The 12,961-nt window shown below is 34.5% G+C and overlaps 1 protein-coding gene across 1 annotated transcript; it reads left to right on the forward strand.

The window, feature by feature from the left end:
• The first annotated feature begins 357 nt into the window (after positions 1 to 357).
• Positions 358 to 1,962, forward strand: LOC110633659 (peroxidase 27-like). The gene is made up of 4 exons (XM_021782370.2): positions 358 to 579; positions 912 to 1,100; positions 1,207 to 1,372; positions 1,553 to 1,962. Exons 1-4 carry the CDS (start codon positions 358 to 360, stop codon positions 1,960 to 1,962), a joined length of 987 nt encoding a protein of 328 aa, XP_021638062.2.
• The last annotated feature ends 10,999 nt before the right edge of the window (positions 1,963 to 12,961 follow it).

The raw sequence follows: 12,961 nt of genomic DNA on the forward strand, positions 1-12,961 counted from the left end.
TTGAGCTAAGCACATTAATTTTTAGACATGCTACTAATAAGCTAGTTTCCAATAACGTGCAATCGCTAAATTAAGTAAATTGAAGCATAAATCTAAAAAATGCAAAAGATTTTTTTTTTTAATTTCTATGATATTAATTATTCTAAGTCAGCTCTTAAAGTTAATTGACCTGATCTACTCTTATTACTATTAATAATTAATTCATATTAACAAAAATGATAGCTTTGTCAGAGATACCCCGTCAATGGTCTCAGCTTAACTATAAAAGCTTGAGTTATATACTTGCAATCCATACGCAGGGTTTAGTGTTTAACAACTTATTCCGACATTGATTTGCTACTCATTTAGAGACAATTAATGGCTATCCAAAAGCTTCTTTGGGCTTTGTTTTCTCAATTGGTTCTCCTTCTTTTGTTCTTAGATTTCACTAATGCATGGGGTTTGCAGCTTGGGTTCTACAGGAGGAGTTGCCCTAACGTAGAGAAAATTGTCCATACAACTCTTCACAAATACATTTCGAGAGATCTCACTCTTGCTGCTCCACTGTTGAGAATGCATTTCCATGATTGTTTTGTCAGGGTAAGTTTCTTCAATGCTTTTTATCACCTTAATTGCTATTAGTCTAGCATATATCGTGATCCAGTGCGAGTGCGTGTCTCATAATGCAGAGAATTTAACCAAGTGTTCATATCCTAATTAATATGTCTTCTTTGATCAAAATCAACATACATATAGAGCTAACATGAATTTTTAGCGGTTTGAACTATAAAATATATTATTTTGATCTTATTTTGCATGACAATACAATCAATTTCCCTCTCAAGCGCGCGCGCACATATATATATATAGCAAATTTTAAGCGATTGTGGTAGAGTTTAACAAGCTCCATGCTTTTTTTTTTTTTTTTGCAGGGATGTGATGGTTCTGTGCTATTAAATTCTAGGAACTGTAACCTAGCCGAGAAAGATGCAATCCCAAATCAAACCTTAAGAGGGTTCCAAGTAATTGATGCTGTGAAATCAGCACTAGAAAAGAAATGCCCTGGTGTGGTTTCTTGTGCTGATACCTTAGCCTTAGTAGCTCGAGATGCAGTTTCAATGGTATTTAATTATATATCATAAAAATCCAATATATAATTTTCCCATACATTAAGCTTCCAACCATAGATACTCTTACGCTTAATGAAATGATTAATTTTTCTTTCAGATTGGAGGACCATTTTGGGATGTTAAAACTGGACGCAGAGATGGAAGAGTGTCAATTGCCTCAGAGGCTTTAACACAATTGCCATCTCCCTTCGCTAACATAAGCCAGCTTAAAGAAAATTTTGCTGCCAAGGGTTTAAGCGTTAAGGACCTTGTGGTTCTATCAGGTGACTGATTATTATTTTTTTTTCTTGGAGATTGGCTCTAACTGGATTCGAACTAAGAAACCTTACAAAGACGATTTCAATACTATTGAGAAAAAATTGAATGATTTTTTTTTTATTTGATAACAATGTGTTGCTATAAGATCAATAACAAAAATTTCATTAAATTATCTATGTTTGCAGGAGGACACACAATTGGTATTGGGCATTGCTTTATAATCACAAACCGCTTATACAATTTCACAGGCAAAGGCGACACTGACCCATCACTGGACCCCAAATACGCAGCAGCATTGAAGAAAAAATGCAAGCCAGGAGGAGACATCAAGGCAGTTGCAGAAATGGACCCTGGAAGCTTCAAAACATTCGATGAAGATTACTACACTATTGTAGCTAAAAGAAGAGGGCTCTTCCAATCTGATGCAGCTCTTCTTGATGATGTAGAAACCAGAGCTTATGTCCAACGTCAGTCTCTCACACATGGATTGAACTTTGCTCATGATTTTGCTGATTCAATGATTAAACTGGGTTACGTTGGAGTACTCACTGGTCGCCGAGGTGAAATCAGGAAACGCTGCGCTTTCGTCAATTAATTATTAATCCTCACTTCTTCTTCTTCTTCTCCTAAATAATGATTTGATTCAACGATTGATTGTACTGCAGCAAAGTTGCTTATGTTTGTGCAATTTCTTTTGAATTTTTTTGTATTCTTTTTTTTTTTCTGCAAATTTCACTGTTTTGATTTTGTATTTGTGCGAACCAAAGTGGTTGCCGCATGTAGTTTGACAGTAGTTATTGAAAATTATAAGTTAATTTGAGTTTGTAAATATTTAAAATTTTAAAAATGTATTTAGTAAAAAATAATTTATGAGTTAATTTAATATTAAAATAATTAAAAAATATTAATGACATTTATGATAAAATTTTAGTAATTAAATAAAAATAATGTAATAAAATATTTAATCAAATTAACTTATAAACATATAGATTAAAAGTACCAAAATCAAGAGTTGATCTCTCTTTTTTTTTTTAACTTATAAATAAACTTATAGTTTTAAAATTAATATAAACAAATAAATAAATACATTTTTAGAATTTATAAATTGATTTGACAAGTTTATAAATTAAAATAAATATTTTTTTTACTCTAGTAATAATAATTGAAGCATTGAAATGAAGAGATCTGATTAATTTTCCCACTTTTTTTTATTATTATAATTAACTCCAATTAAAATTCAAACTTAATATTTAAAATTTACTCCGCACGACTCATATTTATTTAATTATTAATTATTTTTTATTAGATATTTCGCAGTAATTTCCTCTGTTTTTTTTTTTTTTTGAGAGAATATAAAGTTGTTAAAATACGAAGGAAATAACACAAAAGGTTGTTAGCATTTTTATGTTATGTAATTTTTTCATGGTCTATGAGGTTGATAGCTAATTAAAATTTTTGGTACCAAATGAATATTCAACAGGGAACATGTGTTTAATTAGTCGTGCCTATGACAGTAGCTTGAATTATAGGACTCCCTGAAATTAAAGTATTGGCTTATGGTAGAATAATTAAAGGTTTAGGGTTCATTATTTGAAATGTTCCTATGCTTCTTATAGATTGTTAGAAATCGTACCTATGCTTCTTTATTGGTCTAGGGTCCAATAAATCACATCTAATTATTCAATGTTAACAATGCCATCGACTAGTGGCTATTGGAAATTCAATTAAAAATTCTCAATTCTCTGTATAAAATATTAATAAATATGCCACACAAATGATGATTTAGTCATAGCTACTGTCATGGTCCATACGCAGGGTAATGTCAAACACATGTACCTCAATTTATTGATCAACACCTATCTCCATATATAACTAGTAGGAGCCAACACATGCCCATATATCCATACACAGTACAAGTATGAAAGTAGTATCAAACTCAAATCACCTATATACAAGATAACTGTGTTATCTCAGGTCTAAAGATTATATGCACTGATATAATATATGACAATACATTGACGAGAGTAAACTCCATGTGCTTGTCATAAGCGTCACTGGTTCGACCTACTTATTAGTATAAGTGCCTATCATGTTTGTTATGTAGCATGAGACTCACCACTCTATCTTATTTATATTTCATATAAATACCTTGGGAACAAACATGATTATAATCTTTCTGAATAAGTCATGTCCTTTGTGAAGTATCCTCGATTGTGAACCACTTTATGATACTTTGTTCTAGAAATACTGTCACTCATATTCTTAACAACTTAAGAATAGAATTTCTAATAAAATATCAATGGACCTTTTCAATTACACATAAATATATTATGTAAACGGAAAAGTGAAATTGTTTTTTTATTAACAAAATATATACAAGATGCATATAAAATGATATACTCTAGGGCATACTACAAATAATCTCCCACTAGCACTAGAGCCATTCATTACAATATCTTAGACCCATCTTCTCAAGATGTCGGTCTAACTGAGTTTATAACATAGGCTTTGAGAATGGATCAGCTGGATTTTTGGTTGATGCTATTTTCTGCATGGCTACATTGCCTCGCCCAACTATCTCTCTGGTAATGTGATAACGCCTTTCTATGTGTTTGGATTTCTGGTGAGACCGGGGTTCCTTAGCCTGTATGACCGCTCCATTGTTGTTACAGTAGAGATGAACTGTTCACTCAATGGAAGGAACTACTGCAAGTTCTATCACGAACTTTTTTATCCAAACAGCCTCTTTTGCAGCATCTGATGTAGCAATGTACTCGGCCTCAGCAATGGAATCAGTAGTCATACTTTGTTTGGAACTCTTTCAACTGACTGCACCTCCATTAAAAATGAACACAAACCCAGAGGTAGACTTTCTATCATCGATATCTGATTGAAAATCAGAATCAGTATAACCATCCAATTGCAAGTCACCACCTCCATAAATCAATAATAAATCGTTAGTTCTTCTCAAGTACTTAAGGATATTTTTGACAGCTATCCAGTGTTCCAAACCTAGATTGGATTGAAACCTGCTAGTCAAACTAATAGCATATGTGATATCCGACCTAGTACACAACATTGCATACATTAAACTTCTAATAGCTGAAGCATATGGAATCCTGGCCATTTTATCTCTTTCTTTTGGTGTCTTTGGAGACATCTCTTTAGAAAGGTGGATACTATGTCTTACTGGTAATAATCCTCTCTTGGAATCAAGTATGTTAAACCTCTTTAACACATTTTTCAAGTATAGACTTTGGGATAAACCAATTATTCTTTTCGCTCTATCTCAATAGATGCGAATTCCAAGATTATAATTAAGCTCATTAGTTTATTTGGAACACTGGACAAAGGAAGGGACGTTCTAGTTTAAATTGTGTATGGACATAAAAGTTGACTCAAAATTATTCAATCTCATTATAATTTTGGGCGAAAGATATTATCATTTTAACCAAAACTCTCTAACATCAGTATTGGCTTATTTCTAATCCTTACGCAATGTTAACTAGAATAATTAGACCAAATCATTATAACCACTCCAAAAATTATTATCCAGTGACATAGAAGGTTGATAGCTAAGTAATTTTTTTCTATCCAAATATCATCCGAATATTAATCCATTGGACTACTTAAATTAAATCAATTCTGAGTTCATTTTGAATGACCAACTATTTATTAGACCATTGGAGTTTGTTGTTGTTGAATTGATTGGGGGCTTTTCCCGTTGCACAACATAAAGTGTTTATAGCTACACCTGGAACATTTCAGAACCTACATTACTTCACGTCTTTCACGTATGGCAGTTTTTATCTACTATCAATAGCTACATGCAACTTCCCCTGCAATAGGCAACCTCCACTAACTACTTATCTCCATAACTCCCCACTAGCAGGCAACTTCCACTAATTGTTAACTTCCAACAAATAACCAAAAAAAAATAATTAATAATTAATTAATGCCTCATAATTAAATTAATGAAATAAAATTAATTAAATTAATTTCACAAAAAAATCAATTTAATTAATAATGGACCTAAACAAAAAAAAAAAAATACATTTTTAGTATAAACTTGTCACACCTTAAACCCTCTGTAAGGCATAACATGATCCCATAGTATACTTAATGGATTACCGAACTTCGCTTACCGATAACCTATTAAATATACTACTAGGGATTTTAAAACAATTTCTTTTCATTTTTAAAGTGGTGGGTAATTTTTAACAGATATTAAAAACCTTTAATTGAAGTCAAATCATAAATCAAATTTTTAGTTAATTTAAAATCTTCGTAATTTTTATAAAAATTTTGGCAGAGTGCCGTCTATAATTTGGGAAAATAGTTCTTTAAAAACCTATGAAAACACTTCCAATATGCAATTAATCCCTCAACTCCAATAAACTCAACTCAAATCAATTTCAACAACACAATTCAACTCAATTCAGTATCATTTCCAGCAATTCTAAAAAAAAATTTCAAAATAACTGAGCATTTCATAATTTGAGATAAGAGATTTATATTACAACATTTTTACAAATCAAAATAATTAACAAACTTTATTATACAACTGCTCAAGTTCGAATAATGTACATACATATAGTTCATATACATTAAAATAAAAATTTACAAGGGGTATAATCTATATACCCGGCAACATCTAAATTGTAGTCACTTCTAGTCACAAGTAGCCTACTTTGCTGCTTTATTTGCCTCTCTATCTGCGACAGCAATGAAGAGCTATCGCTGAGCCAATGTCTCAGTGGTGTATAACGTAAAGAAAATAATAATTTAAACAACAAATAATTCACAAGTAAATCACTTGATATGTTAACACATAAAATCATGTTAAATTTCAAAAATCTGAAAATTTCTTAAAGGAATCAAATTTCATTACATAATTCACCAAATAATATTTTTGACAAGTCATATAGCTTAATCATGACCACAATGTCCAATTTGTCCCAATAGCCAACAACTAATGAGGAATACCATATCTAGCTAGCAAAATATATGAGTACTCATCCTATTTGTCATCAACTGGCAGACACACCTCAACACTTCAGCCAGAGAGGGAATTCAAAACCAATTCATCCCACTAGGCAAGCTAGTGAGGAATTCAATCAATTAATCATGATCGCTGTGGTTTTAAACTATTTTGCAAGTCTTCCAAGCATCAAAGTATCCATCGAATTACATTCAAACTAATTTCTCAAGAATTAAGTTAATAGCATACAAATTGTATCATTCAACATTTTTTATATAAAAAAACCATAAATTTATTTCACAATTTAATCCAATTAAAATTCAAATTTAAAATCAAAAGAAAGCAATGGTTGTGTACAAACCTTTTATGAGTCGCCTCTTGGCTTTAACTCACTTTCTCTTTATCCTTCCCAGTGTCTTTTTCTACTGAAACACACAATTTAAAGTGTTTCAGTATTCCATTAAATCACTTATAATAAGAAATTCCAACAATTAAATTTTTGCAGGCTTAATCTACCCACTACGATTTATAAAGTTAGGGTCCTTTACATTTTTTGTTATGGTGGTACTATTCATTACACTATTCAGGTCAAAATATTGACTTTTAAATCTTTAATAGGTATGTTATTTCTAATTACACCCACATACCACATTTTGGGTCACAATTTTGTTGGAATTGATTGCTAATTATATTTCAAAGCTCCCTAAGTGTATTTTCAAAATTTCAGTTTTTATGTCCAATGTTCACTGTTCCATTGGACCTATCTACAGTAAAAATTTGGCTAACTTCACTCATCAAAGTTGTTCCTTAGTGTGTTTAATTTAATTCCCTTTTTGAATCACTCCATTCGGAGTTTTGTAGCTCAAGTTATGGCTTTTTAACCATAACTAGCCAGATTAACAAAAATCCAGAATTCTGGGCAACTTTTGGTTCTGGCAAATTTGAGGACCTAACTTTGGTTGGCGATTTGACTAGGTTATGGTCTGAATTTGGGTTTGTGTTCTTCACAAAAGTTGTTCTAATATGTCATATCTTTCTAATGGTTCAAAAATCAGGTCATTTGGACCTTTCTATACCAAATTATGACTATTTGAACAAGTACTATTTATATAGTCAATTCTGTACAGGGGCAGGGTACCTAATTCGGATTAAATTAATTTTTAGACCAACTTATGGTCAGTTTTAGGGCAAGGTTTCTACATGAAAAATTGTAGCTTTGGCTCTAAGGTTTCATCTCCAATTGGTATTACACCAATTAGAACAATATAATTTCAATTATGGTCTTTTAAGTGGATCATGGTTAGGCTGTCCAGAATTGGACATTATACATTCACCATTCAATCTCAATTTAAAGCATTCAATCACACTCTAAATGACACCAATTGACCAATTTAAACCTCAATTAGGTCAATTGGCAGCAATTTACCAAACTCCCAAATTTTTCCCCAAATTCAACTTGTCAAGAACCCTAATTCATACAATTTGCTACATTTCACAAAATCAAAGTGTATAAATCTTACTTACATACTCAATCAAGCTTGCCTACACCTTTAATTACATAAAAATCCATCAAATCCCACCTCTCCCTAGGGTGATCGAATTTCATGGGATTTACTATGTGCATGAATTTTCCAATTTTGAGTAAATTTCTAAGTGTCTCACTTCATTTCCTTAATGTACATAACCTTAAATTGTAGAGAGAAGGACTTACTTGATATTAAGCTTTCCTAACTTCTTGATGCTTCAAGTTTTCTTCAAATTTTCTCCTTCCTCTTGCTTCTAATCTTCCTACCAAGGTGTAATTTAAAATTTTCTCTCAAAGAATTATGGGAAATATGAAGGAAAGACAAGGTTTCAAGAGCTTGTTTGAATAAAAATGGAGGGAGAGAAGGCTAGAGATGGTTCGGCCATTCTTAAGGAGTGAGGAAGACGACACTAATTCCTTTTAATTAATTTCATATATATATCATTTATGTGTTTTATCAAATTTTAATTGGGTAGTATTTTATTTATTTATTTATTTATTTTTAATGCTTGCATGATGTCATAAGTCACTAAATTAAAATTTCCTTTTCTTTTTTTTATTTTTATTTGTCTCTTATGTACATAATTATCCATAATTACAAATTTAGAAATGAAAATTATTAATTGTATCATGCTTAAGTAAGCATGATGATGTCATAAAGCTTATTTAATTTTTCTTTTTCTTTTCACATACTCACCTCTTCATTCCTAATAGATTTTCCATAAATTTAATTTCTAATATATTAATGGACATTTAGGCCAAGAGTCACCTCTAAGGGTGAATTGACCAATTTGCCCCTTACCAGTCTGATGCGATTTTCTAATAATATTATATTGCTTTCTGAACCCTGATTTAATTATTTGCGCTATTTCTCAATTCTTTTCTGTGGTTTTCTCATTTCCACTAGCATCGTAATAATTCTTAGGCTGGGGGTGCCATAAGGTCCCACTCGAAAATAGGGCAGCGACTGATCTCGTAGTCACTTCCCATTTTTGTCACCCATCGCTGTGGCCTTGGCTCATTTAACCCATTATGCTTTATTTTCTTGATTTCTACTTTACCTTCATGTAGTTGTTATTCATTTTTGTTCATAGCGTGTCTAAGTGATTTAAATATGGTTTTACACATCCCAACTGTCCGGGCAAACACTGATCACCGGAACAGTGGAAGGTACTGACCTAATGAACATAGGGGGTGTTACAATTCTCTCCCCCTTAAAATAAATTTTGTCTCGAAATTTTACCTGGTGTCAGTCTCTGAACAGTTGTGGGTGCTGTCTCCTCATATCCTCCTCGCATTCCTAAGTGGCTTCCTGGCCTGAATGATGGTTCTACAGCACTTTCACCAATGATATCTGCTTGTTCCTCAGTTGCTTCACCTCATATGCCAGAATCTCAATAGGTTGTTCCTCATAAGTAAGGTCTGGATTCACTTCAATCTCTTCTACTGGTAGAACATGAGATGGGTCTGATCTATACCTCCACAACATAGATACATGGAAGACATTATGTATATTTTCCAACTCTGGAGGTAGTGCCAATCGGTATGCCAGGGGACCCACTCTTTCCAGAACCTCATATGGTCCAATAAAGCGAGGACTCAGTTTCCCCTTTCTGCCAAATCTCATAATCCTCTTCCAAGGGAAAACCTTGAGGAATACCTTGTCACCCACTTTGTACTCAATGTCTCTCCTCTTTAAATTGATCTAGGACTTCTGACGGTCTGATGCAGCCTTAAGTCGATCTCTGATAAGCTTAATCTTCTCCTTGGTCTGCTGAATAATTTCTGGGCCAATCAGTTTTCTTTCACCCACTTCATCCCAACACAGAGGAGTTCTACACTTTCTGCTATACAAAGCTTCATATGAAGGCATCCCAATGCTTGATTGATAGCTGTTGTTATAGGCAAACTCAATCAAAGGCAAGTGTGTGTCCCAATTACCTTCAAATTCAATCACACAAGCCCGTAGCATATCCTCCAGTATCTGAATTACCCTCTCAGACTGTCCATCTGTCTATGGGTGGAATGCCGTACTAAAGTTTAATCTAGTTCCTAGGGCTTTTTGCAAACTATCGCAGAATCTAGAAGTAAACCTTGGATCTCTGTTTGACACAATCGATACTGGCACCCCATGAAGTCTCACAATCTCATCAATATACAGTTTAGCCAATCTATCCAGACTGTAGTCCATTCTCACTGGCAGAAAGTGAGCAGACTTGGTTAATCTGTCCACTATGACCCACACTGCATCATGATTCTTCTGTGTTCTCAGAAGTCCCATCATAAAGTCCATTGTTATTCTTTCCCATTTCCACTCAGGCACTGGCAATGGATGTAGCAACCCTGCTGGCACTTGGTGTTCTGACTTTACTTGCTGACAAGTTAGGCATTTTGATACAAAATCAGCTATGTCTCTTTTCATACCCATCCAACAATAATGCTCTTTAACAGTTCTGTACATCTTGGTTCCACCAGGGTGCATAGTAAAAGGAGATTCATGTGCTTTCTTCATAATGATTTGTCTCAATTCCACATCATTAGGAATGCACACTTTGCCCTGGTGTAGCAGTAGGCCATCATTATTTACTGAAAATCCAAGCTTCTTGCCATCTTGAGCTTCCTCCATTAATTTTTGATACTTTTCATCATTCTGTGCAGTCATCTTTATCTGATTAATCAACACTGGCTGTAAATGCCATGCAGCTACCATCAGTCCCTTATCTTCAATCTCCAAACTAGCATGCAGTGCTTCTAATCATGTACCATAGACAAAGGAGAAATTCTCAAACTAGCCATGGTTTTACGGCTCAAAGCATCAGCGACCACATTTGCCTTCCTTGGTTGGTAATCTATCAGACAATCGTAGTCTTTTATCAGCTCTAACCACCTTATTTATCTCAAATTCAGCTCTTTCTATGCGCTCAAAGACTTCAAGCTCTTGTGATCTGTATAGATATAACACTTCTCCCCATACAAATAATGTCTTCGGATCTTCAGAGCAAATATAATAGCTGCTAGCTCTAAGTCATGTGTAGGATAATTTCTCTCATGTGGTTTCAGCTAGCGTGATGCATAAGCAATGTCATTTCGATCTTGCATCAGTACACAGCCTAGCCCATTGTGAGAAGCATCACTATAGACAGTGTATTCTTTACCCGATGTGGGTAAAGTCAAGACTGGAGCTTCAGTCAAACATCTTTTCAATTCATCAAAACTCTATTGGCATTTATCCATCCACTGAAATTTTACATCTTTTTGAAGCAGCTTGGTTAGTGAATATGCCAACATAGAAAACCCCTTAACAAAGCATCGGTAGTATCCAGCTAAACCCAAAAAACTGTGAACTTCTGTAATATTTCTGGGCGGCTTCCAATTAAGGATAGCTACTACCTTGCTGGGATCTACCTTAATGCCCTCAACTGACACAATGTGCCCTAAGAAAGAAATTTCTTTCAACTAAAATTCACACTTTGACAATTTAGCATATAGCTGTTTCTCCCTTAGAGTCTGTAGCACAATTCTCAGGTGCCTATCATGCTCTTCTACACTCCTCGAATATACCAAGATGTCATCAATAAACACAATAACAAATTGATCTAAGTATGGCCTGAAGATAGTGTTTATCAGGTCCATAAAAGCAGCTAGAGCATTGGTTAATCTGAATGGCATAACCAGAAACTCATAATGGCCATATCGAGTTCTAAAAGCAGTTTTTGGAATACTCTGCTCTTACACTCTCAACTGATAATAGCCAAATCTCAAATCAATTTTAGAGAACACAGCTACACCCTTAAACTGATCAAACAAATCATCTATGCAGAGCAACAGATATCTGTTCTTTATTGTCACCTTATTCAACTACTTGTAGTCGATACACAAATGGAGAGTGCCATCTTTTTTTTTAACAAACAATATTGGCGCTCCCCAAGGTGACACACTAGGGCGGATGAAACCCTTATCAAGCAATTCTTGCAACTGTACCTTCAACTCCTTCAGTTCAGCAGGTGCCATTCTGTAAGGAGTAATAGAGATTGGGTCCACACCAGGCATAACTTCTATTTTAAACTATACCTCTCTTTCCAGAGGTAATCCTGGCAATTCTTTAGGAAACACATCCAAAAAGTCACATACTATAGGGATGTCTCTCAATGCTAGACTTCCTACTTGGGTGTTTATCACATGATTCAAGTAAGTTTCACACCCTTTTCGGATCATTTTTCTGGCAAGTGCAGCAGAAATAAGGTTTGATGGCAATAACTACCTCTCCCTATGTATTACCACATCACCGTACTGAGGGAGACCAAAAATGATTGTCTTCAGTCTACAATCAATCATTGCATAATGCCTGGCTAACCAATCCATGCCCAAGATAATATTATAATCTCTGGAGGGCATTTCTATCAAATCGGACAGAAAAGTATGTCCTTGGATCACCAAAGGACAATCCCTATACATTCTGTTGAGCCTGACCTCTTGTCCTAACGGACTTGTTACTAGTACCTCAAAATTCATTTTTACATAAGGAATAGCAAGATAACCAACGATGTTAGCACTAATATAAGAGTGGGTAGAACCCGGATCAAACAACACAAACACATTTTAATCAAAGATAGAGAATGTACCAGCCACAATATCAGATGTTTCAGCCTCTTCTCTCTATCTCATAGTGTAGACTTTGGTTGGAGCACTACTGTGCTTTGATTGATTCATTGTGCCCTGGCTGACTGAGGTACTGCCCCTACCTCTACCTCTGCCTCTGCCTCTGCTAGCTGGCCGCGAACCTCTAATGGCAGAACTCTGAACAGATCCCTCCGCGGTGGTAGAAGATGTCCCAGATCTGCGGGCACTAGTGCAATCCTTCGCAAAATGTCCCGTGCCCCCGCAATTATAACAAGCACCGATAGCTTTGTAGCACCATGGTTCCTACCACATGTCTCATAAGGACGGGGAGGGAAGGAACTTCTGGTTGTCTGCTGACTAGACCGAGGGGGTCTCTATCTCGAAAATCTCCCCACACCTGACTTTTTACTGCTTTATCCCCCAAAGTTCTTTCTCTTTCTAGTATTGCCACTGGAACTCTGATCCACG

Source organism: Hevea brasiliensis, chromosome 7 (genome assembly GCF_030052815.1).
Source record: "Hevea brasiliensis isolate MT/VB/25A 57/8 chromosome 7, ASM3005281v1, whole genome shotgun sequence".
Taxonomy (NCBI): Eukaryota; Viridiplantae; Streptophyta; class Magnoliopsida; order Malpighiales; family Euphorbiaceae; genus Hevea; species Hevea brasiliensis.